Source organism: Caretta caretta, chromosome 7, assembly GCF_965140235.1.
Source record: "Caretta caretta isolate rCarCar2 chromosome 7, rCarCar1.hap1, whole genome shotgun sequence".
Taxonomy (NCBI): Eukaryota; Metazoa; Chordata; order Testudines; family Cheloniidae; genus Caretta; species Caretta caretta.
Window position 1 is genome coordinate 112,618,647 of NC_134212.1, and position 26,147 is coordinate 112,644,793.

The 26,147-nt window shown below is 45.8% G+C and overlaps 1 protein-coding gene across 3 annotated transcripts in view; it reads right to left on the minus strand.

Moving 5' to 3' along the window:
• The window catches only part of ATRNL1 (attractin like 1), a 1,055,790-nt gene that overhangs the window by 189,137 nt on the left and 840,506 nt on the right, over positions 1 to 26,147 (minus strand). For all 3 annotated transcript variants that reach the window (XM_048857032.2, XM_048857033.2, XM_048857034.2), the window contains exon 28: positions 14,609 to 14,716. In XM_048857032.2, the coding sequence (XP_048712989.2) occupies positions 14,609 to 14,716 (108 nt within the window). The remainder of the gene's footprint in view (positions 1 to 14,608; positions 14,717 to 26,147) is intronic.

Here is a 26,147-nt window from a genome sequence, read left to right on the forward strand (position 1 = left end):
TTTTCTTCCTTGAGTGGTTGCAGACATGTATTCCACTCAGGTGACTCACAAGCAGAACTCATAGGAGGTGGGGCTCAGCCTACTTAAACAATGACTGCAGAAGTGCCTTCCCAAAGTTTGCATCTGACCTAGATGCAGCGGTAACAGTATAGTGCTTGGTAAAAAATATGTACAGAAGAACAAGTAGCAGCCCTGCAAATTTCCAGTATTGAAGCATCACTGAGGAATGTTATCGATTTTGCTTGGGCCCTCATTGAATGAGCCCATAATCTCTACAGAGGTATGGTCTGAGTTACTTCATATGCTGTTGTGATGCAAGAAATTATCCACCTGGAAATCATCTGTGCAGAGACCGCCTGACCCTTCATTCAATCCATATAGCAGACAAAAATTCGAGGTGATACCCGAAAAGGCTCAGTCTTCCCTAGGTAAAATGCTGAGCACCATCTCACATCCAACGAATGTCTAGAGAACAAGGGCCAGTAAACAGGGAGTTTGAGAGGGAGATCCCCTAGTGAAGAAAATCCAAGCACTATTTCTTGGGGTGAGTGAGCTTGTTTCTCTCTGATTTTTCTTCTGGCTTGCTTAAAATTCAGTGTGGCCTGTTGGGGATTGTGTGTTTGGGAACTGTGTGGGAGCAGGGACCAGAGGGTCACTAACTGCTAGCTGAGAGTGCACTAGCAAGGCTCTAGCCTCCTGTGCTTTGATCCTTGATCACCTCCACAAATATTGATTCAATCCATCCACCACCCAAGGGACTGCAGGACACGTGGCAACACATGCACTAGGCCAGAGGTTCTCAAACTGGGGTCTGCGGACCCCTGGGGGTCCACAGGGGTACTGCAGGGAGTCTGCGAGTCATGTCTGGGGCCGCCAGCCCTGCTGATCAACTCCTCCCCCTCCCTGTTCAGCGGCATGCAGGAGGTGCTGGGAGGGAAGGGGAGGAGCGGGGACGGGGCATGCTCAGGGAAGGGGACAGAAAGAGGCAGGGAAGAGGAGGGGCAGGATTGGGGGTGGGAAGATGTGGGGTTGGGCCTTGGGGGAAAGGGTGGAGTGTGGGCGGGATCTGGGGCTGAGTATGGTTTGAGCACTCCCGGGGAAAATTAGTAGCCATCTTGGAGGTCCGTGAAAATTTTTAAATCAAAATGGGGGTCCTTGGGTTGCTAAAGTTTGAGAACCACTGCACTAGGCCATCCAATGACTGACAATTTGGATGATATATCAACTTGAGCGAGGCCTGAAGAGGACGAAGACACAACCTCATATGCTAGACTACACAAGTACAGGTGGCCATATGACCTAGCAAATTCAGGCACAGACAAATCATAGTGGAAGGGTGAGATTGGAGGGACAGACACAGATGATGAATTATCTGAAAATTACTCACTTGGTAGAGACACCCTCATACCTGTAGAATCTAGTATCGCTTCAATGAACTCAATTTTTTGCGTTGCTACTAAAGTTGATTTTTCTCTGTTTATGATCAGACCCAAATGGTTGAGGGACCATGAACTGGTTATGGTCAAGGAACTCACCTCTGAGTTTGCCCCTCACTAACCAATCCTCCGGGTAAGGAAAGACACATATTCCTCTCTTCCTGAGATGTGCAGCTACGGCATTTGGTAAAAACCGTAAGAGCCAAGGAGAGGCCAAAGGGAAGCACAGTGTATTGATAATGCTGCCTGGGATGACTACAAATCTCAGAAACTTCCTGTGGCTCAGGAAAATCACCACATGGAAATAGGCATCCTGAAGATTGAAAAACAAAAAGCAACCCTAGAAAGGTAGGTCTTTATGCTCGACTAGACCTCTGGAGTTATGCCAGAGTTCTGCATCCATGAGCTCTTTTTCATCATGATTGCTGAAACCATAGCTCTGGAAGCTGTATCCACTATGTCCAGATGCCCTGGCAACCAGGTGACCTTCTGTAATAAACACCTGAATTTTTTCTGGGAGTATTCAGGCAACTTGTTCATGAATTTGGCTATAGAATTCCAATTCACAAAATTATATTTCAGTAACAGCACCTGCGGATTTGCAATGTGGATTTGTAAGGACACAGTCAAATATTATTTTCTCCCCATGCGATCCAGCCTCTTAGACTTTTTGTCCTTGGGGGTGGACTTATATCTCCCTTCCCAGGATCTCTCATTAGCTGCTCAGTTAGGGGCCAGATGAGAACAGAAACCCTGGAAACCCTGCATAGGAATGTAATGCCCCTTGTCAGGATGCTTCCCTGTAGGAGGAAGGAAGCTGGGGTATGCCACAAAGTCTTAGCAGGTGCTAACAATGCTTCACTTATAGGGAGACCAACTCTCGCCAGGTCTGAGGACTGAAGAATATCCACTGACCTGTGGTATTTTCACACACAAACTCAACCTGAATACCCAAGGCTGAAGATATCCACCGCAGGAGATCCTGGTGTGACTTAAAACCCTCAGCCACTGGAGAGGAAGATTCCTGTACTGCATAGACAGCTGGTATTAAGGAAGATAACGCCATTGGAACCTCCTGCAGCAGCACAGGTCCTTGTATAAGCAGCCCAGGCTGAACCTCCTCTCAGACTCCATCTGAGTCTGCAAAATAGACAGCTGGAGAGGGGATACCATGGGTTGGCTGGGTGACCATACCCTGGAGTGGGCTGAGGATCAGGACTTTACAGACTGAGGAACGTTCCATGGATTCCAGCGAGGTCACTGAGGATAGGGATAAAGCATTGGTGGCCAGAGGTAGTGGGCCAAGAGCCCCTGTCTCTATTGTGAGAGTGGTGCCAATCTCAGTACTGATTGTGATCTAGTGGACATCTCAACAAGCTACAAGAACATGTCTCAAAAACAAGGGAGAGGGGGAGGATGTCCCCAAAGCCAGGGTTGGTACCCATCCTGTAGATGTGGTCTGCACTGCAGTCATCTGTGGTACAGAAGATAGTGACTGTGCCAATGGGCTCCTCATTATTGAGGCCGACTTCAGCTTCCCACTCTGTGTCTTAGGTGGTGCCAAAGATGGTGCTGACAACTGAGACAAGCCTGCAATCAATCCAGGACTGCACATAAGAAGTCCCAGAAGCTGAATACTCCTGAATAATTGAGAGACAAGATCGGTGAGATAATACATTTTATTAGACCAACTTCTGTTGGTAAGAGAGAGAGAAGCTTTTGAGCTTACACAGAGCTTGGTCCAATAAAAGACATTACCACATCCACCTTGTCTCGCTAATATACTGGGACCAACATGGCTAGAACAACACTGCATACAACCTGAATAACTGGAGAGTCAGGAGCAGAGAGGCAAAGCAAGTCTGACACTGCAAGGTACACTAATAGTGTGGAAATAGCCAGTACCAATGTCATTGGTAACAGACTCAGTGGGCATCTGACATACAGTATTGGAGTCAACAGGAGAGCGTCCAGCTTGACAGTGCCTCAGTACCAGAGAATAGGTAGATGACCAACCTCCATCCTGCGTACCATAAGAATCATGGTGCTGGTCTGCACTTCCCCTTAAAAAGAAGTGGCTATGATCCATTTTGTAGACCTTTTTCTCGGAGAACCCTAGGAAGGAGAATGATCTCTCTTCCTCCTGGGGAAGGCATCAGATCCTGGCCAAGGACCATTGGCTTGCTAGAGTTCCTAAGGTGTCTGAGGGGCCGGAGAATATGTGGAGGTCCCAAGCGCCGAAGGGGACCTCCTGGCCTGCTCCATACCATGCAGCCTGAGGCACAAGATCCTTACCACCTGCATTCTTTTCTTGAACAATCTGCAGATGGAGCACCATTTTTAATGTGTCCTTCTTACAAGCACAACAAGCACTCTGTGTGGGAGTTGCTATTGGGAAGAGCCACCCCACATGATGAACAATGTTTAAATCCTGGTGAGGACATCTCACAAGGATAACTATCTATCCTAAAACTAAGTTGCTATTAAGCTAACTGCTAACTATATACAAGAAAATCCTGGGAAAACTGAGACACAAAAGTGTGAAGTAATAACCACACAGAATGTTCTGACTCAAGCCGCCGGTGTAAAAAGGAATTGAGGGAGTCGGGATGGCGCTGGCCCTAAATAGACAAAGGTGGGGCTAAGGGCCACAGCGAGTGAGTGCTGCCCCTATGGGCAATGCTAAGCAAAGTTCTCTGGCTCTGGTACACTGGGCATGTGCACGCCTGAGTGAAATGCTCATCAGCAACCACTTGAAGAAGAATTTTTTTTGCAATAGAATTCGTATTCAAAGAATTTTGTTTATTTAATTTGGTTATATTCATAGCAAAACAATGACCTACAATATGTCTTTTAATATCAGATGAAAATATGTTTGGTGTAAAATATAAAAAATAGACAGTCTACTGCAGCTATATCCACAAGGCTGTGATCTCATAAAATGTCTTAAACAAAGCAGACTCTTTCGGTTCATGTAGTGGAGATTATAAAAGAATAGCTCAACCTTGTTTATTTGTTTTATCCCAAATGGTGTTTGAGAGTCAATGGGCGACTTTTTCTGATCTAGTACCAAACAGATACCTCACTATGTTACTGGGGTGGGTTGGGGGTGGGGGTGGGGTACTTTTGATTCTCTTTGCATCAGAATTTTTAGAAATAGTTATTACAAAAAAAAATTTTTACTGTATAATTTTCTCCCTACTGCAAGATGACTTTAATGACACAGCAAACAGTAAGGTGTTTGTGGTACTGAAATAATTCAAGTCTTTTATAAATACTTCAGTTTAGCTTTTACTTTCAGAACAATAACCTGATTTATAAGCTCCAGCTGGTTCAATATTTACTCATTTAAAAAAAGTATTTTACAGGCTTGGGCACTTGAGATTACAAGCTGACAACAGGCGTCCCCCCTAAATTTATTAGTTTCTTGCTGAAAGCTGGACAAGAAAGATATGCACAAGGTCATAATGCAAAGTATACTATATAAGGAAAAGCCCTTGGAAAGTAACTTTTTTTGTTTAATGAAATTGTACCAAAGAGAACATGTAGCACAGATAAACTAAGTGAAAGCCTTATTTCATTCATACAGCTTCACACGACTGAACAATAATGTTTTACAGTCTGTTGTGAGAAAATGTATGGACTTGGAAAATATACTGTATTTGGAACAGGAAGCAAGCACAGAACTCATACTTTTTTTTCTCTCGCTTTTTTTTTTATTAAAAAAAAGAGCTAACCCTAATACAAAGCTACTGAACTGATCTTCCCGGCTCCACCAGAGTCCAATTGCCTTTATTACATACACCTTAATACAGTAGATAATACACAAAATCCCTCGATCCCCAAAGCAGCTTTACAAGCAGAAAACCCCATAGATTCCTCTTTTGAAAAACAAAATATAGAAAAAACAATACCATTAGTGCCTCAGTTCTGGTTTGGTCGATTTTCTTCCAACTTCTAACAATTTTATGACCTTTTAAATAATCGACAACTGTTCAGAGTTACCACTAAAATATATTGACCTGTTAAACTAACTCAGTATGCACAGCTTCCGACTCTGCATTGCCAGTATCAATGAGTTCACAGTCATTTCAGACTTGAATTTAACTTGACAGCAGTTTATGGAATGCTGAAACTCCAGTGAGAACTGGCATAACCTATCAGAGTATCTACTACAATCATGTTGGTAAGTTACTTGAGGAGAATTAAAAAGAAGCTACATTTTTTATTTGTTGGTTGAACGTCATGACATGACAACTACAAGTGATCTAATAGTTGCTTCTGTCCATTGTAGTCTCAACATATATTGCGGTTGACAGGAAGTGCAGAGACTCAAGTACAGAGTAAGGGCATAACACTCAACTAAATGTAAAGGTAATTAAAGGGCATAGCACTCTCATCTAAAGGTAATTAAATACTACAAGTCACCAGAAAACAAACAACAATATACAATAGCTAGTACCAACTGAAGAGAGGGAAAACAGTGAAAGTCATTTTCATCTCTGTATCTCTTTATAAAAAGAGCAACTCCATATTTCAAGGTTAGTAAAACATATACATCATCATGTCATATTAATTTTTAAAGAGCTGATGTACACAAAAACCATTATGATAGACACTCTCTTGATCTAACAAATTACCTTACTGACCGAGGAAAGCACTGGGATGGACTATTCCCCTGTTAAGTAATGGCCTGTGCAGATTAGGTTTATGGTGTTATGTACAGACACACAGTCCAACTTCATAGCAGATGTAGGAGAATTTCAACTTACATTCTCTTTATTTACCCTGGTGTTATTATTCATTTCCATACTTTGGTGTGTTCAGTTGAAACTGATCTGGAGGAGTCTCACTGCCATGTATTTACTATATCCCAAGGCAAGATTCCCATGCACATGCTTTGTTACATCTCTCATTTATATAGCAGCAGCCCTGGAGGTAGAGATACATATCTTTTGCTTTGAACTCAGTGAACCTTGTATCTTTCTAATGAAATAAGACGTTGGCAGCATTCTACTTATTAATTCTAGTGAATATAGGACATCTACAATGTCATTTATTCACAAAGTTTACACATATACACACCCAGACACACACAATTTTCTTATGCTTGAAAACAATCAGATAACATATTTTGATTCTGTTAATTCAGAAATATCCACAAACCAATAATTTAATTAATAAACTCTACTCTTACCATATCAAAATTGCTGAAACACCTACATTTAATCAGTCAACCAAAATTTCTGCTAATTGTTCCAGTCGAGCATGAAATTTGTTGGCAATTCTGTTCAACCCAAATCCTATATTTCCAGCCAAGCAATTTTTGTAGCAATTATATAGTATGTGTGCAAAATAAACATTGTGAGGCAGCGGGATACCTTTTGATAAACAATCTGAACACAAATAGACATTTAGAACTGAAAGTAAATTCACAGATCTTATAGACTATATAGTTAACATGAAGCAGCTTTATGGGGCTATTAATATTAAAATATTAGGGACTGATTCTCATTTACACCAGCCTATTACCCTCTCTTTTCAGGTATCTCTACACTGTCACTCAAAGGTAAATAAATAATCAGGCCCTAGCTCTCTGAATTTCAAAAGTGTGTTCTCTGCAGGCTTAGAAATTGGATAAATAATAGAACATTATAGATTATAAAATTGTAAGTTCATTTTCCAAAGTTAGGTGCATGAACTTTACCAAGACATGTACCAGTTTTCAGACAAGCAGGTTTTTAACAAAAATCAAAATCACAATGATATTGTCCTATTTAGAAGGTGATACAGGGTAAAAAGGGTGAATTAGGTAACTTTTTCCAGGCAGACATTCACTATAAATAGATTTCTTATATGCCAAAAAAGGGAAATAATATTTTAAAATTTGAAATATTGTTGACCTGATTGCAGGCTACAGGCTTCACTTTTTTCACTTTGTGTTTAACAGAAGTGGTACATGGGATACAAGTCATCATAACTCTGTGACCAGCATGCACAGTATCTAGATTAATTCTCTGCTTTGAGCAATAGACTCAGTACTTTCATATATGTCTAGATATAAATCTAAAGAGAGCAGCAAAACATTTATGCCAGTTTAAGGTCATTAGGTCTTAGCAGCGTTATGTTACTGCACTTTTAGACACAACAAATCCTGCATCTTGGCAAGGGCTTTGACTAGATGACCCCTGCAGTCCCTTCTAACCCTGTGGCTCTATGATTCTATGATTGTACATGACCACCGTACCTGGAAATAAATACAGTGTGAAACCTATTAAATTTAATTTTAAGACAAACACTTCTTATGATTTTTCTCTTGTATAGAAAAATATAAAGTACATTGTATGAGGGAGGAGTTCTTAGAGGGATTAAATTGTTCTCTTCCTAGGTGAGTGCTCTACTATAATAAAAGAATGATCTTATATATTTACTTTTTATATAGCATCCTTCATAGACCATATGACAAAAGGCTATTCAGAGAGAATCAGTCATTAGCTAAAGCGAAAAGAAAGGTTTTAAAGCAAGATTTAAAATAAAGTGACTCAGTAGTCTGGGAGACAGAAAGTTTTCCACATAAATGAGGCAGCACAATTGAAAGGGTGACTTCTAGCCATGCAGTTTTACAGGAAAAAGAGAGAAAACAAAGACTGGATGAACAGAGGGAGTGGGCAGAGGAGTAGGCACAGCATGTTAGAGGTCAAAGTGTCCAACAAATCAGTGTAAGTGCGGTAAAGCTGAAAGGCAATTCTGAATTGGATTTGGATATGGTAGAAAGCCAGAAAAAAGTGAGAGAATAAGCTGATATAGTTTCCTTTTTCTTGTGGCAGGAGTGTCATCTGTCCACATTATTCTGGACCCAAGAAGTTTAGAGTGCATGTATTTAGAAGGACCTCAAAATATGGTAGTACAATAGTCAAGACAAGGAATAGTTAAGGCATGAATCAGGATTTTAGAAGGAAAAAAGATCAGGGTTAAGACTATTACATCATGGTCCAGACAGGACACTAAGCTGATTTACAGTCAAAGGTGGTGTCAGAGGAAAAAACAAAGTTCAGGGACAAAGATGACTCTACAGTTGTGACCTTGCAAGAAAAATGTGGGTATGAGACAAGGAAAACGTTAGCAGAAATAGTGCCGCTGGATAAAGAGGGAATTTGAAATACTTAATAGTAGAAAAACATGGTGTAGCCAGGACTGTCAAGAGAGAGAAAAAATGAGGGGAAATGGAAAATTCAAAAAGGAAGTGTACAGAAAGGAGAATTAGAAGTCATTTACATATAAATTGTCCAAGGTAGAAACTAGCTATGAATCATCCTAGAAGGAGACAAGCAAAGGGCCTGATTCTCAATTACATTAAGGCCATTTTACCCAAATCTGGCAGGGTAAAGGGGCCTTAAAATGGGAGTAAACAATATTTACTTAAGGTCACTCTACGCTGTCAAAGCAGTGTAATGTTGTGTAAGCACAGAAGACAATGAGGAACATGATGTTCAACGACAGAGCAATGTCTGGAGCAATCCAAAGTGGATGGAGACAAGAAGAAATAATCCTCCTCCTAGAATGAAAGTGAACTGATTAGAGAAAGAAGATTCAAACTGTGAGAGGAGAGTTTTGGAAACACCAGCTGCTTCATCAAAATAAAGTGTAATGCTGATAAAGCATGCTACCAGCTTAATTTTGTACAAAATAATCAAGTATGCTTAGGTTGTGCTTTTTAAAATTGCTCATTAAATTATTCAAATTAAACAAGAAAGTAAACCCAGTTTAACTGGATTTGTTTGCAAAGCCAGTTAAAAAAACCCCAACACTTTATTGGCAAGGGGAAACAATAAATAGCCTATTAGAATAAACTTCAATTATCAAAAATCACAAAGCCCAACTACTGGATCTTATTGTACTTTAGCAAATCACCCTTATTTCTTAATAGTCATTTATAGCAAAATTACAGTCACTGGACTGTAGGCAAGGATTCTAACTTTCCCATTGAACTAAATGGGAAACATTTTGATCTTTGCCTTAGAACTACAATGACTCCTTGAAATTAAAAACCATTCAATGTACTGTAAATGCTTCTAACTGCTGAATAAAGGAAATAAGACTAGATGTTCTTTTAATTCTATAATTCTTGAGCCCCCCTTAACTTGACAGAAGTAATTAAATGTGTACATGGAAATCTGAAGTGCCTACAAGGGGTTCAGTTAGTTACTAAGGGTGGGATCTACAAAGGGGCTTCAGCATTGCAACGCTGAGCACAACAGGGCCTAGAAAAATCAGTATTGTTCCTGTGATACACAAAGCCAAGTGAGGCACTTAGGCTCCCGAAAAAGATAAATGTGGGGAGATAGGCACCTAGGAATGTAATCCATGAAAGCCAGCACTCTAAGAGGGAAGCTGCATAAGGTAGCCAGTAGGAGATGCCAGCCAGAGGAGTGTGTGCTAAGCCCACCCCTCTCATGGAGATAGGTGCCTAGGTCCAGGCTGCAGGAAGATGCCTAGCTCTGCTTAGCAATCCATGTATGGAGCCCAGCCACCTGGAGTCAGATGGCTTAGATGCCGAAGCTGCTTCTTGTGGCAATGAGTTGGGCACCTGCCTCACTCTATGCAGCAGCAGTGGTTGCGGCAGCACCCACCTTATAACTTATGTCCCAGTGGTTAGAGCACTTGGCTGTGATGTGGGAGACCCAGGTTCAATTCCCGCCCCCTCTCTGCCAGAGGGGGAGAAAACCTTTGAATAGGTGTCTCCCACTTCTCAGGAGAGTGCTCTAACCCTGTTGAAGCTGTTCCACTGTGGATAAACAATGAAAGAGTGATTGGAGCATGAGGTCTGGACTCAGCGCCTGCCAGGCAGAGCCCTAATCACTAGACTACACAGTCATCCTCCCTCCCTCTTTCTGTTCTAACAAGTGTTTAATTATTTATCCAAAGTCAAACAGTCATTGGAGGCATCACCACCACCTGCTTTGGATGGATTTTGAATGGGACCCAATCCAGTAGGCAACCTCTGAGCATGCCTGCCAGATTGGGCCCCACATGTGACTTAGGCGGCCGAATGCCTGTCTTCCCCGGGTTTATGAATCACTCTGGGGCTTAGGCAAGAGATAGGCATCCAGATGCCCAAAGGGAGGCAGCAGTGCACATGCTAAAAGGCTGAGACTTAAGTGCCTAGGGAACTTTTACTTTGAAAACGTCAGTGCTGAGGGAAGTTAGTTTCCTTCGGGGTTTGGTCTGAGTTTGGTGCCAAAACTGTGACTTAGGCGCCTAAGTACATTTATGGATCTGGGCCTAAGTGGCTACTGGAAATTCAACAAGTCTATTGGATGTGACTAAGAAGATTACCGCACATTTATATAAAATAATATTAAATAAGGAGCATTGATTTGGCAAAAAACAATGTCCAGTTTATGAAGGGCAGAAACCAGATGTATATTTTTATTATAATGGGGCCAAATCCTTACTCAGCTCTTACTCAGGCAATGATCCTTTTTCCTTTGGCCTACAGTGGTATGGCAGTTTAGGGACCAATTAAATTATTATTGTATATGGTTTGTTTAAAATAGAGCTCATGGTATGCTAAGTGCCTCGAGGCAGATATGAAGCTCACATTCTAAGGACAGAGCTTAGGAGGAATGGGAAACAACATATATAATTTAACTTAATTTACATGTCAGCTAGAACCACTGTAAGCAGCATGGTGGACGTGGGCCCTCAAAATGGACTTGTACGTGGAAGGAGCAGACGCCTGGAAAATGAGTTCAGAATCTAAAGAGTCCCTAAATGGTTTAGCGATTGTAATGGAAGTAAAAGGATGGATCTTGGATTGAGTGAGGAGCAAGAAGCAAGAGGATTTGGAAATGGCCTGGCTGTGTGGAGTAAAGAAGTTATAGGAGTCAAAATAACCCTCAGACTGTGGAGTTGAGTGATGGGAAGGATGATATTGTTATTAACATTGACAGTTAAGGGGAATGGGAGGGAAGATAAGTAGTTTGGTTTTGGCTATGTTAAGTTTAAGGGGATGATGAGACATCCAAAAGGAAATGCCAGAGAGACAGGCCAAGATGACAGATTGGATGAAAGGCAATATATCAGTGTTGTAGAGGTAGATTTTCTGAATCATCAGCACAGAGGTGGCAGTTGAAGGTGCATGAATTGATGAGACAACCTAGAGATAGGGTGTAAAGCGGACAGAGCAGTGGCCAGTGATAAAGCCCTGGAAAAGCCCCATAAGCTGTGAGAGACAGAAGGAAGAAGATGCTGAGTAAATGGACATAGAGGATGATGGACAGTATCAGAAAAGTACACTGATGATGTTGAGGAGGAGATAATGATAAACAGAGTCAAAAACAGCAGAAAAAATAATGAGGATTAAGCATGTCCATCAAAGTTGGTTTTTCAGTACTTTGTACTCAGCTATTGCAAATGCAGGTGGTTGTAAAAAAGGCACAAGGATGATCAAAGTCCATGGAATTCTATTTTTGCTATTTGAACCAGTTATTTATTTTAAATACGGAGACTGGCCAAACAGTACCAAAAGTCTCAAATTATAAGACATATTTTTGCAAATTCTAGATAAAAATGACAATCTTGCAAAATAAAACCTTACAATGGAGCAGCTGCTTGGCATATTTTTAAATGCAATTTGCACAAAAAGATAGGATCCAATGAAATGTCACTATATCACACTGGAAGTACTGTGTATACATGCAGATGTATTGACACTGTACTCAATCATCAACATTAATGCACAGTACTCATGTAAATTCACAACATCATGTAAGCTAGACAATATTAATGAGCCGTATTCTTACTGTGCAATTTGAGTGGGAGACCTGCAGTACTGTATGTAATGGTTGCACTGACATTATATTGTGCCCAAAGGACCAACGGATCAATACAATGTCATTGGAAACACTAGAGTTATTACAGTGTCAATAAAAGAATAGACACTGTGTCATTGACTTTATATCTGGTCCAAAGCACCCATGAATCAGACACAATGTCAATGGAAGGTTGGGGCAGGGGTTGCAATGAAAACATCTCACAGTTATCGACATTATAATTGGAGCTCTTAGTATGTCAATGTAAGTGCCATTACAACATTTTTGGGGGGGGAAGTTACTGTATATTTTTTTCATTTTTATTTTATATAATTAATTAAAACTTTAGAAGTAAACATCTAACATTAATTGCTATATTTTCTTCTATGACATCTTTTATTTAGCAACTAATGGAGGTATATAATTAAAGGAACACAATGTGCATTAATAGCATAGTAATATTAAAATAATGTTGAGAATTTAACTTAATCCAACAAAAACGGAACTGTGGCTGCTGATCTATTTTTATTGCGTCCTTTTGTATTTAAGTATTGCAGTGCAGCTATCCATACACTTATCTAAATCCCCTTATAACTTAATAGAAAGCTGAGAATCAAGAACAGAGTGGCAGCTGTAACTTTTATTACCTTGCTTTGTAAGTTCAAGATAGACCTATAATGTAATTTTAATATCCCTCTTTCTTACACAGTAGATGCATGGGCCAATCAATAAATTGCATCATTTTCATTTAATCTTCAGTACCACATTGTTTTAGTACAGACTACAGTGTACTGTAATGCTAGGAAAACTTTGAATAGTCTCCATTCTGTGAGTGTGTGTGTGTGTTTGTGTATATATATCAGACAAAATAAAACTCACAGTGAGTACGAAAACAATTACCAGAACATGCTTAGAGTAGGAGAAAAAAAAAACCTGTAAAAACATAACTGAAGTATTTCAGCTTCCACCTCCATTAGTTGCTAAATAAAAGATGTCATAGAAGAAAACATAGCCATTAATGTTAAATGTTTACTTCCAAAGTTTTAATTAAATCAGCAGTATGAAAACAGTCAAAGTTAGGAATCCCCACCTTCCACCCATTCTTTACTCACCCTAAAAAAGAACAGAGCTAAAAGGTTCTCAAACAGAATTACACAAACTTCAAAATGTCAATTAACTTGAAACTACAGCACAGGGATCTGAGTCTTAAGTCTCAGTAACTGGAAGCTTCTTCCGTTTCAAGACAAGGGAAAAGTGTAAGGCTGCTGAAGGTGGGGCACTGAGTGCTGCAATGTTTGGTCACAAAATAGCAAAGCTTCTTGGCAAGCATAGTGAATTTTTATGTATTACATATTCAAAGTACCCAAATTATGTTAGCAAGAACAATTACTATTGCCTCCTATCTAGTAGTAAGAGAGAGCACCTCAATTTGATAAGTGCTCAATAGACGATTTTTTCACATTATCCACTCCTCCAAGAACCTTAGAGGTCTGACAGACTGTTTTTAATCTTCCATTGAAGGAGGCTATTTAGAAAAGCAAGAGAAGCTTTAAATTTAAGAGGAACTGCCAATAATTCTGGAAAAATTTCAGTTATCCCACCTCACTCCCAAGTTTCACCATAAATAAGATAAAGTAATAACCGTGAACATAATATTGTAAATAAACATAAAGAAATACAGGAAATATAATCTACCAAAAAGGCACCCTTGATTATATATTCATTATTATCCTCACGTTATTCTCTCTCTATTTTCAGGTGAAATTTCCAGAATCCATTTCATGCATTATTGCACTATTCCAATACTGCATTGCCTTACATATTATGATTTCTCTTTCAGTGTATTGCATTTACAATAAAAGGATGTAATAATATAGCTATTGACCACAAATGAAAACGTTCTATATATTGTGTCCTTTAAACCTCACAAATAAAACAATATTGAAATTCAACTCACAGCGTTTTGGGTTTTTTTGTTTTTTACAGTAATCTCTGTTAATTAAGATAGATGTGAACTGTTAACTAGAGAGCGCTGTGTACTCTAAGGACTAAACTTAAGGTTTGTTTCCTCATTTATACCTGTATCTTAAATTCCTTCGGCACTCATCCGTCAAGAAAGGGCTGCCAGGTGAACTGACTGTCACTCTAGCCTAGGCTAATAGTTACTCCAGTGGCTTTTGTTACAACACATGTCATACTATTAAAACTATGCTCCTTGAAAATGGCATAACATATGTAGCTGAGACTTGTCAGCTCCAGGTAATCAGACTCCCCTTGGTTTCAGAAGCAGATGCAGATGAGACTAGCAATATAAATATGCAAATCACAATGGTCCCTTGTCAGCACCACTGTTCCTACCTTTAATGACCCTCGTAGAAAGTCTGTTTGCTCAGCTCCTACTTCCAGTGCTACATCGACAGAAGCAAAGGGGCGGCTGGCCATCTGCTGTCGCTCCCGCATAAGTTGCTGATGGGGGAAAAATGATGTTTTAACAAAGCATTTTAAAAAATAATGTAAAAGTATTCATCTGTTTTACTTTACATCCAATTACAATGTAACAATATAGGTAGCATGCATGTAGCCATATCTATAATGTTAAAGATAGAAATTATTACATTATCACCACAGAACATTTATTTGAGGGCTAAAACGAGAGAGCATTTGTTGTCTACAAACGGTCTTTCCCCCCTCAGGTCAACTGAAATGTACTCCAAATAACTGCCCGTGTTCCTGGCCACTCAAAATAACATAGGTGTTTCTCTAAGTTGGGAGCAAATATGTCAAATGGGAGGAAAAGATAGTTATTGGAAGTCTAACTTCATTGATAAATCAGAGAATGAACACCTGCCAAGAACAAGTCCATTCAGCCTTCAAATTCCCCATGCTTTTGTACTGAAGCCAGACAGAGTTATTAGTGTCAGTGCTTACAATTATATATAGCAGCTCTTCTCCAATTATTTAAACATGAAGAATACAGTGTTGGTATTGGGGAGCTTGTGCCAACATGCTGAAAAACTCAGTTATGATCATATAGTTCCTTGTGCATATGCCAGTGAGCACATAAGTCTCAACCAATACCACAAAGCTAATTTATATTTCTTCCTCAACCTGTAATTATAATACTCATTAAACCATGATGAATAAAAATGATGACCAGAACAAGATATTACAACTTTTACTTATCTGGTTCTGTGTGACTAATAAAAGCTCTATTAAATATTTAAAGTTGTGCAATTAAAGCTGGGTTCTCCTTCAAATGAAGACGATGTGACAGCATCTAGAAAAAGCAAAATGCTTGCAAAAATGCTTAATGTGAAAAGATCTAGGTTCCATTTTCTTGGGTTTTTTTTCTCTACTATTTCCTTGCATAGCTTAAAATATTAGATATTGGCCTTTGAATGTAAATGCTGTCAGCACTGTGACATACTGTTCATAAAATTCCCTTTGAGATAATAAAGGGTATACAATCAAATACCTGAAGGCAGCTTATTATTTAATGCTCTTGATTTAATGCCTATTATAATGCTGCAAAGTACATTCATAACATTTCTCATGCATTTTTGTTCTCTATTTGTATTTTAATTTTTTCTCATAAATATAAAATACCATTGTTGACATTAAAATGAAAATAATGCGACTGTCACCTGGCTGATAACCAGTATAATCCTAAATTCTGATCATGTCTATGTGCACGGCACCTTGTAGGAAGCATTTGCAGAATTGGGCCCCTCATTTGTCATGTCCTTTGAATAACTGATAGGTCTGTGGGCAAAACTACATACTGTATATTCAGACTGAACAAAAGCATATTTTGAATATCTAGATTATTAAAAACAGACAAATAATTCATTTAAAAAGAACTCAGAAAGCTCTCAGTCAATAATTACTATTAATCAATATTGTGTATTCAAAGATTTTACAGCCAGAAAGGATGAATATGATCTTTTAATCTGCTCTCCAGCATAACAGAGACCATAGAATTTTACTTAGTAAAACTATTAAATTACTGGGTGCTAAGTTCACCATCTCTATCTCCTTTCTCTGTTTTCTCATAAAACACCACTACACAGGGCCTACAGCCATTGCAGTTTTACAAGTGATGTCACTGGAACGAGGATCAGGCCCATAATTTAATCTGAAGAAAGTTAATGTCTTTATAAAAACACATACAAAAGTATAATTGTAACATATACCTTGATATCACACCTGACCCCATTAAAAAAAAACCACACACACACACACAAAACCAAACCAAACCAGAACTCTCTTCTCAAATGTTTAAAGGCTGATTGATTGTGGGAAGTCAACGACAAATTTCTAAATCCTTCAAATATCACTCCTTTTACTGCCTGACTTATTAGTGCAGCCAGAAATCACCTAATCAGGTTGCTTTTTCAGCTCAAACCTCCCTGGTATGGGAAAGAAAATTCTGAGGACAATCATAACTAACTTTACTCTAAGAGTTTGTGTCCAGAGATGATATATGGATTCAATTACTAATTTTATAACCAAAAAGAATTATTTTTAAAAAACCTTTTTATTTAGGCAAAGTTACAATAAAATGTTAACATATACATCATACATTATTTATTCAGGATCAGATTATTACTAAATGAACGATTATTTTTTGAAGTACAAAATGAAACAAAGCTTCTCAGATACAAAATAACATATGCTGATATCTAAGCAGCAACATTACTATTATTATTATCTAAGTCAGCAAACTTATTATTATTATTATTATTTGTCATTTCTACTATGCCCCCATGGGTGTGACTGGCATGTTACAAACAATAGGTCCCTGCCCCCAAAGAGCGTAAAGTGTGCATTTACTAGAGTACAGATAAGAATGCCAAAGCGCAGAAGGATATGGGAAGCAAGAGGATTTCAATGCTAAAAGATCATGGGATATGATTTGTTGTACACACAGCTTTTTAAAAATATATTAATATATTGTCACTTCACAGTAAGTCAATCAAAAGGGCGGCAGGGTGGCGAGAAGATGAACCTAAAAGGACACTAAGAGACGTGAGCCTTCAGGAAGGATATGAAGGAGGAGAGGGAGGGAAGAAAGTGCCAACCTCATTCTGGCTATGTGGTTAGTACAAGTCAGTATTGGACTCTTTATTCACCTCAGGCTGTGTGGAATATGTTCTCCCCCCAACAATATCATAACAGTGATGGACTAGGGAAGTTATGTAACATTTTTTAACATACTGTGACAGGGTCGGGCCAGATGGCTACAGAAGAGTGACAGGAAGCAGACATATTAGCCCCAGGTTAAGTAGGTCCCTTTTCCCTGGGTAAGATAATAGGGAAGGTTTTTTGTTTTTTCTTTTTTCTTTTTGAAACAGAAAAGAAGTTTAATTTGTAACACTTACAAAGAATTACCAATAAAAACAGAACAAACTATGCAACAAAACAACGCAAACAGAAGGTATAACACAGCAGCTTTCAGGAGGGAGAAGTGTTCAGGCTAGCCTGGGCCCAGAGCGGGGGGGCTTCCTCGACACTCGTGGTCTTCCACCCTCCTGAGTTACCTGGTGGCCTAGAGCGGGGGGGCTTCCTCGACACTCGTGGTCTTCCACCCTCCTGAGTTACCTGGTGGCCTAGAGCGGGGGGGCTTCCTCGACACTCGTGGTCTTCCACCCCCTCGAGTTACCTAGTGCCGCGCCCAGTGTCACCGATCCTCCCTCTCCTGAGAGTGCCCGGCAAGATGGGCATGGCTGCGGGGTGGGCGGTTTAGGGGTGGGGGGCGTAGACACCCATGTATTATAGGACCCCTCCTAGATGACAGTAATGATGGTATCCACAGCGGCAACAGCTGGGGCTGGCGTCTCTCACTCTTCCCCTCAATCAAAGGGTCAGACGGAGGGAACCAGACAGGGTCACCGAGCAGAGAACCCCGGAAAGCGTCCACCGCTCCTCGAAGGCGTCAAGGGAGTCGGTGGACGCCGCCCAGAGGAACTCTGCCCGGATACGTGAATGTACTGAGGATCGGAAAAAGGCCCTACAATCGCAGGACGCTTCATGGGCCCACCTCCCCTCTCTGGTTTTATAAATGGCTGTTTTAGCCAAGGCTAGGAGGAGGTTAACCAGGAGGTCTTGCGATTTTGTGGGGCCATGGATGGGGAGTGTATAGATAAAAAGGTGAGGGGAGAAATGAAGCCAAAAGCGCAATAGAATATTTGTGAGGAGCCGGAAAAGGGGCTGCAATCTGGCACACTCTAGATATACGTGCGCCAGGGTTTCCCTTACACTACAAAAAGGGCAAGTATCCAGGATGGGGGTAAACTGTGTCAGAAACACGCCCGTGCTCACAGCTCCGTGAAGGAGCCGCCAACTGATGTCCCTGACGGGCCTCGAGACCAAGGTGGAATACAGGCTGGCCCACCAAGGTTGCTCACCCTCCAAGGGTGGCAGGAGGTCCCGCCACTTTGTATTGGGGCGGGACACCAGGGTGTGGGCGTGAAGCATGAGTGTGTATATAAATAATTCCGTGGTGCGATTTGAAAACTGACCGGCTGCAGTTCATGCAGCCGGCTTGCAGTGAAAGGGTGAGGGGTTTGTTGGGATCGGCAGGGTAGGGGCCCAATGGAAAGGTCCGGCGGGCCTGGGGTAGAGGATGGGCGGGGTGCGCCCTTGCGCAAGACTCGGTTAACATAAGCCCGAGCAGCGGGGGTCAAGGCGGCCTTCACCTCCTGAAGTACGCGCCGGGGGGTACGAAGGCTGGAGAGCCCCATGCGCCGAGCGAGCATCAGGGGATCCAGGCAATCTCTCCGGTCATAGTCCAGGAGGTCTCCGACCCTCGTGACTTCCGCCAGGACCAACCTCTGGCGCACCGAGTGGGACTCCGCCACCTGCACACAGAGTTGGGGATTGTGTAGCAGGGGCTCCGTGAGGTGGCCGCCACGGACCTGGTCGTTAGAAACAGTTTCCAGGTCCGGAGGAGAGTCCTGGTAGAAGACCGGCAGCCCGGAGAGGTCTCGAGGAAAACCTCTCGGACAAAGATAAAAGAGCTGCCGGTCGTATCAGAGCCCTTGGAAGCGGCGCAGGAAGGCGTGCGCCAATATGCTCCACGTTGAACTACCTGCACTATAAAGGAGCCTCTGCAGGGCCTGGAGGCGAAAAACGCGGACCTGAGTGTACAGATACTTCAGGCCCTGCCCTCCGTCCTTCGGGGTAAATGAAGAACTCCAACAGGGGCCCAGTGCATTCCTGACCAAAAGAACTCTAGAATCAATCTCCGGAGGTGGGTCAGGAAACCCGGGGCCGGGGTCAGGGTATTGAGCCGGTACCAGAGCGTGGACAGGACTAGTTGGTTAAGCACCAGTGCTCTCCCTCGGAGGGAGAGACATCGGAGTAGCCTCGTCCATTTCCGGATCCGCTCTATCACCCCGCCCTCTAAATTTTGCCAGTTCTCCGGCGGGGAAGGGTGCGTGGCGGAAAGGTAAACGCCGAGATAGAGCAGTGGACCCACACTCCACCAGATGTTCTGAAGCGCGGGTGGGAGGGAGCTTACCTGCCGCCAGTCCCCCACCGCCAAGCCAGAGCTCTTGACCCAGTTGACTCGGGCAGAGGAGGCTGCCGAATAGATGGCCTGGCATGCCTTCACTCACGCCAAGTCGCCCGGGTCCTGGACCACAAGGAGTACGTTATCGGCGTACGCCGACAGGACCAGCCGCAACTCCGGCTCCCGCAGCACCAACCCTGTCAACATCCTGCGGAGGAGACAGAGGAAAGGCTCGATTGCCAGAGCGTACAGCTGGCCCGAGAGGGGGCACCCCTGCCGCACTCCTCGCCCGAAGCTGACCGGTTCGGTCAGGGGCCAGTTGAGCCTAACCAAACACTCCATGGAGGTGTGCAGCACTCGGAGAAAACTCACAAACTGAGGTCCGAATCCAAATGCCTGCAGAGTGCTCAGGAGGTACCCATGGTCTACTCTATCAAACGCCTTCTCCTGATCAAGAGACAGGAGGGCGAACGACAGACCATCTCTCCGCCCGAGTTCCAAAAGGTCTCGGACTAGAAATAGGTTGTCAAAAATGCTGCGACCCGGGACAGTATAGGTCTGGTCTGGGTGGATCACATCCGCCATCACGGACCCTAGCCGCAGCGAGATTGCTTTTGCTACGATTTTGTAATCCGTGCTAAGGAGTGAGACGGGACGCCAGTTTCGTAAATCGCGGAGGTCCCCCTTCTTCGGCAACAAGGCGAGAACCGCTCGCCCGCACGACAGAGGGAGGACCCCGCTCTGCAAGGACTCAGCCCAGACAGTGACTAGGTCTGGGCCGAGGATGTCCCAGAACACGCGGTAAAACTCCACAGTCAGCCCGTCCATGCCTGGAGATTTATTGGTGGGCATGCGACGGAGGGCTTCCGAGAACTCGGCCAGGGTGAGAGGCAGCTCTAGCCGGTCTCGGTCGCCCACGCTGACTGTGGGGAGTTCCTCCCAGAGCACCCCGCAAGCGCCAGGATCGGTCGGATCTGGGGAGAAAAGGCTTGTGTAGAAGTCACGGGCCCTCCCATACATCTCCTCCGGATCCGTGAGGGGTGTGCTGTCTTCCGCAAGAAGGCAGGTGACGTGTTTTTTGGCCCCCCTTGTTTTCTCCAGGGCATAGAAGAAGCGGGAGCTGCGGTCCATCTCCCGAAGGAGGCGGATGTGGGACCAAACGAAGGCACCTCGGGCCCGGTGGTCCTCGAGGGCCCGGAGCTCGTCCCACTTCTCCCGGCATGCTCCGCAGAGGGACGGGTCCTTGGGGTTGGTGGCCAGGTGCCTCTCCATCTCTAAGACCTCCCGTTCCAACTGCTCTATAGCCGCATTTCTCCGTCGGCTGGTGCCCCGAGTGTAGTCACGGCAGAAGAGCTTGGCGCGCTCCTTCCCTAGATCCCACCATTGCCGCACCGAGGGAAAGGCACGCCACTGCTCTCGCCAGGCCAGCCAAAACTCCCGGAAGGACGTCACGAAGCTCTCGTCCTCCAACAGGCTGTTGTTAAAGTGCCAAAAGGCCGGCCCCGGTTTCTCTGCACAGAAGGAGACCGTTATGGTGGCTAAATGATGGTCAGAGAATGGGGCCGGCTGAATGGTGGAGGAGTGGGCCTGTGAAACATGGAAACGGGATAAGTAAATACGGTCCAACGGAGAGTGGTGTGACCGATGGGCCTCCACCCAGACAAAGGTGAACGTGGAAGTGTCGTCTGGGTGATGGTCACGCCAGACGTCCACTAGGGAATGATGTTCGACTATTCCTCGAAGAATGTTCGCGGCAGCTGGGCTCGGCTTGGCTCCTGAGCAGTCCCGTTCCTTGAGGGTGGTGTTAAAGTCCCCTCCCATGACCAGGCACTCGTGCGAATCTAGGGTGCCGAGGAAGTCGGACACCCGCTGATAGAATTGTGGCTGCTTTGGGCTCGTTTGCGGGGCATAAATGTTAACAAGGTTGACCACGAGCCCCTCCATACGGCCTCGAAGGTGCAGCAGGTGGCCCGGCACGGCCTCAGTGACCCCTAGCACCTCGGGCCATAGGGTGGGGGAGAACAGGGTCGCCACTCCAGCTTGCCAAGTCGTGAAGTGGCTAAAGTATACCCCGTCTCCCCACTCCAGCCGCCACCTGGCCTCAACGGTCGGGTCCATATGGGTCTCCTGCAGGAAAGCTACAGAATACCCCCTTTCCCAAAGGTAAGAGAGCACCTGGGACCTGCTGAGAGCCATCCTACAGCCCCTGGTGTTCAAGGTTGCAATAATGAGAGGCGTCATGCGGAGGGCTGGGGGGGTGGGGGGTTCTTATTGGTGGGGGTGTTCGTGGCCCCCGGTGGGTTGCGCAGCAACCCATGACCCATCCCGTGGATGAGTAAATCTTTTCGGAAGCCGTGGGCCCGCTCGTAGGCCACAGCACCGCGCTTTCCTTGCCCCCTGCCCTCCTTTATAAGGGTCCTTGTGGCCAGAAGAATTTGATCAAAGTCCCCCCATAGCTGAAGAGCTAGCTGTACCCTATTGTGGGCGCCACGGGTGTGTTCTAGGAACTTCCGTAGTGCATGCCGCAGCTCATGGGAGGGTGGGGTTACGATTTCCGGGGTGTTCCCTGGTGGGGCTCTTAATGCAGCCTCGTGGTCCGCTAAGGCGGGTAGGCAGGGTGCAGACCACTGATGGGGCGTCTGACAGGCTGGGGTTATTAAATCCATTTCACGCCTTGGGGTGGAAGGGGATGGCGGGGGAAAAATTGCAACTCCTAATGGGTCGCAACTAGAAAGTGCAAAGACGGCTCCCTGGGGGGAATCTGCGGAAGGCGGGAAAGAAATAACCCCAGGGGCAGCAATAGCATTGCAGGAGGAGGTGAATTGGGCAGGGACAGAGGTGGGGGCAGGGGCAGAGGTAAGGCTCTGGGCTTCAGGAGGCAAGCAGCTAAAAGAAGGTACCTCCTGAGCAGAGTCGAGGGTTAAGGGGTAAGGGAGGGGGCTCCCAGTGACGCTAGGCGCTGGCTCCGTGGTGGTCTTGGCGGCCATGGCATCAGGTGGTGGACCACCTTCTGCGGGGCGCTCACCAGGGAAGGCAATTAGGGGGAGGGAGCAAGGGGAAAGGGGGGCTGGGGTGAGGTTGCCCAGATCGAGGCCAGCTGGCAGTAGATCATCCTCTCCCTGGGTGACCGGGGTCAAATCTAGGGCCTCAATCTCCGCATACACAGAGGAGAGGCCAACTCCTGCTACCCCAGGGGCCTCTCCTCTAGGACCCGCCTCAACGGTCGCCTCGGGGTTCCCGGGGGGTTCGGGTGGTATCCGGGCAGAAGGAACTTCCTCAGGGGTCTCGGAGGGGAGGGTCTCTCGTGGAAGAGGGATTCTGCCCTCCAATGTCAGTCTGTCTTCCCCTCCCGACACCAGCGGATGGATCTCACTCGTGGCCGTAGCGGAAGGCTCAATATCAGTGCCTCCCTTCCTGGTCTTCCGGGGGGGCTTCTGCATCGGATGGGTGCAGCGGAGCTCGAGCCTTCCACTTGCCTCGCTTCCCCTGGACTAGGGTCCAGCCCTCCATAGCGTCGTCTGGGGGTTGGTTAGCAGGGGTCGTGTTGGGGGGCGGAGGCGATGGTTCAGGGATTTGGGGGGGTAATGGTGAGGCAGCATGAGAGGCGGGGGGTTCTCCTTGGGGCGGGCCCTCTCCTATACCCGGTAATATCTTGGCCACACCCTCCTCCATAGCCTCTGCCGGATTGGTAATAGCAAGGGTGGGACTCCCTTGCTTGCCTGGGCATTGTAGGGAAGGTGTTTCTTGGGCCCGGACGGGAGCAGCGGCGGGTCGAGTAGGAGGAGGGCTGGTTTCAGGCGCCGGGTGGCCAGGGGCGTCGGCAACAACGGGGCCGATGTCCTGCCGGGTCTCGGGTGCCCCTCCCCCCTGGGCCAAAGGGCAGTCTCTGTGGACATGCCCCGCTGAGCGGCAGAGGTAGCACCGGGCCTCTCCAGTGGAATAAAAGACCCGATAGCGGGCTCCTTGGTAAGGGACTAGGAAGGACCCCTCAAGCGCCTCTCCATCACGCGCCGCCGCCGGCGGTAGAAGCTGCACTTGCCGGCGGAACGAAAGGACGTGACGGAGGGTGGGGTCCTTGCAGCCCAACGGGAGAGGGCTGATGACAGAGACAAGTTTCCCCAGGGTGGAGAGAGCGGGTAACAGGCCAGCATTGGGTAAAAAGGGAGGAACGGAGGTGAGGACGAGGCGAATGCCCAGGTCTTCTAGCGGCTCTAGGAGGACAAACACTCCCCCCACCGCCAGGCCCCTCTCCACCACGTCCTGGGCGGTAGCCTCCGAAGCTAAGAAAAAAACGACCTTCCCATACATTTTGGAGGCCGGCACAATAGCCGTGGGTCCTACCACCTTCGCCAACGCCTGCACGTATGTCTCCATGTGGGGCGAGGCGGGCACCAGGAGGCAACGGACACCGTGCCTCCTGGTCAAGGTGGGGAAGGGGCCCCGGCCGCTGGTGATGGTAGCGGAGGCAGTAGGTGGGCGAGATGACGAGGCGGCAGGCATGGGGGAGCCTGCCACCGCCCAGGCATACACCCTGGGGGCCGGGGGAGGGACGTTCGCAGAGCTGGTGGGGGGAACAGCAGGGAGGGATGCCATGGTCGGTGACGAGGCCACAGCGGTGGGGGCAGCCCCTGCCATGGAGGGCCTAGTGGTTTTAGCGGGGCCCTTTCCTTTCTTCCCGCCCTGGCCTTTCCGGCTAACTGGGGGGGGGGGGGTTCCTAGAATCTGGGGGGGCGGTGGACGTAGCAGCGGCAGTAGTCGCCCCGGTGCCTCCTGCTGCCGGTGCCCCAGCGGGGGCGGTGGCAGGTGTTTTGACAGTGGTTGGGGGGGGTTGGGGGGTGGGCAGGGGGGCAGGTGGGGGAGGGACAACTGATATTGTTAGAGGGGCCTCGCCCCTCTCATTCCCCGCCATTGTGAGCAGGGAGAGACGGAGAGACACCAGGAGGAGGAGGAGGGAGGGGGAAGCAGATTAACCGCTCCTCCCTGCTGGGCTGCAGGCGGGGGCAGGGGTACCAAATGGATTGGACTGGAAGGGGGGAAAAAACAGAAATCGGGGTCCGGTGATAGGGGCAAGCTGTGGGGTGAACAGTCGGGGGGAGGGGGGAGGTTGTGGACCCACGCACGTTTGTCCAAAGAGTCTCGTTTGGTCGGTTGATATGTCCGGTCCGAAAGGCCAAGTTCAAAGCAAACAGCTGGATCCGAAGGCAGATGGCAGGTTGCCAGCAGGGACAGACGGCAGGGGGGCATGACAGTTGTAATAATGATGGGGGGGGCACCGATGGATCAGGGGGCAGCTCCATGCCACACCCCCTGTGCCGCCACAAACGCAATTAAACCACAGTCAAACTCCCCCCCACGAGAGTATAATTCAAAGAGTTACTCAGTCTTACGGCCCCCTTCACGATGATTTATAGCTCTCCTGGATTATTTCTCCTGTCTTCTGAAATCTTCTTCTCCGGCTGCGTTGGCTGTGTTCCAAGGCTTCCGGCATGCTAAGAATGTTGTAAAGTCCGAGCTGCTAGCAAAACGGCTCGGTCTGGGGGTTTCCACTCCCCCCTCCGGAGAGCAAAATCGGCAATCTTCCCCCCCCCCTCCTCCGGGGGCTCAGCTGAGGCAAATAGCTGCGCCCGAAAGCAGTCGTGGGGGGGGCGGGTGCTGGCAAGCTAAGGGCCAAAGCACGTAGATGGGAAAAAAACACAAGAAATGAAAAGAAAACAAAAAAAGCGTCTGGCCCGGTCGGGGGGGGGACTAAGGCAGTTGCAAAAAGTAAGAAAAATCCGGGCCAGGGAGCTTTAGGAAAGAATAGAAAGCAGATAGCTGAGGAGCAAGCAAAAGACGTTCCGTTTCCCAACAGGGAAGGTTCCAGAACAATCAGGAACTTTCTGGAAACAATTAAAAGGCAGACAGGCTGATTAGAACACCTGCAGCCAATCAAGAAGCTGCTAGAATCAATTAAGGCAGGCTAATCAGGGCACCTGGGTTTAAAAAGGAGCTCACTTCAGTTTGTGGCATGCATGCAAGGAGCTGGGAGCAAGAGGTGCAAGAAGCTGAGAGTGAGAAGGCGTACTTCTGGAAGACTGAGAAGTACAAGCATTATCAGACATCAGGAGGAAGGTCCTGTGGTGAGCATAAAGAAGGTGTTGGGAGGAGGCCATGGGGAAGTAGCCCAGGGAGTTGTAGCTGTCACGCAGCTGTTACAGGAGCCACTGTAGACAGCTGCAATCCACAGGGCCCTGGGCTGGAACCTGGAGTAGAGGGCAGGCCTGGGTTCCGCCCATCCCTTCATCCCCCCCAACTCCCTACTTGATACCGGAGGAATTGAACTGGACTGTGGGTTCCACCAGAGGGGAAGGTCTCTGGTGGCCTGTTCCCCGATCCACTAGGTGG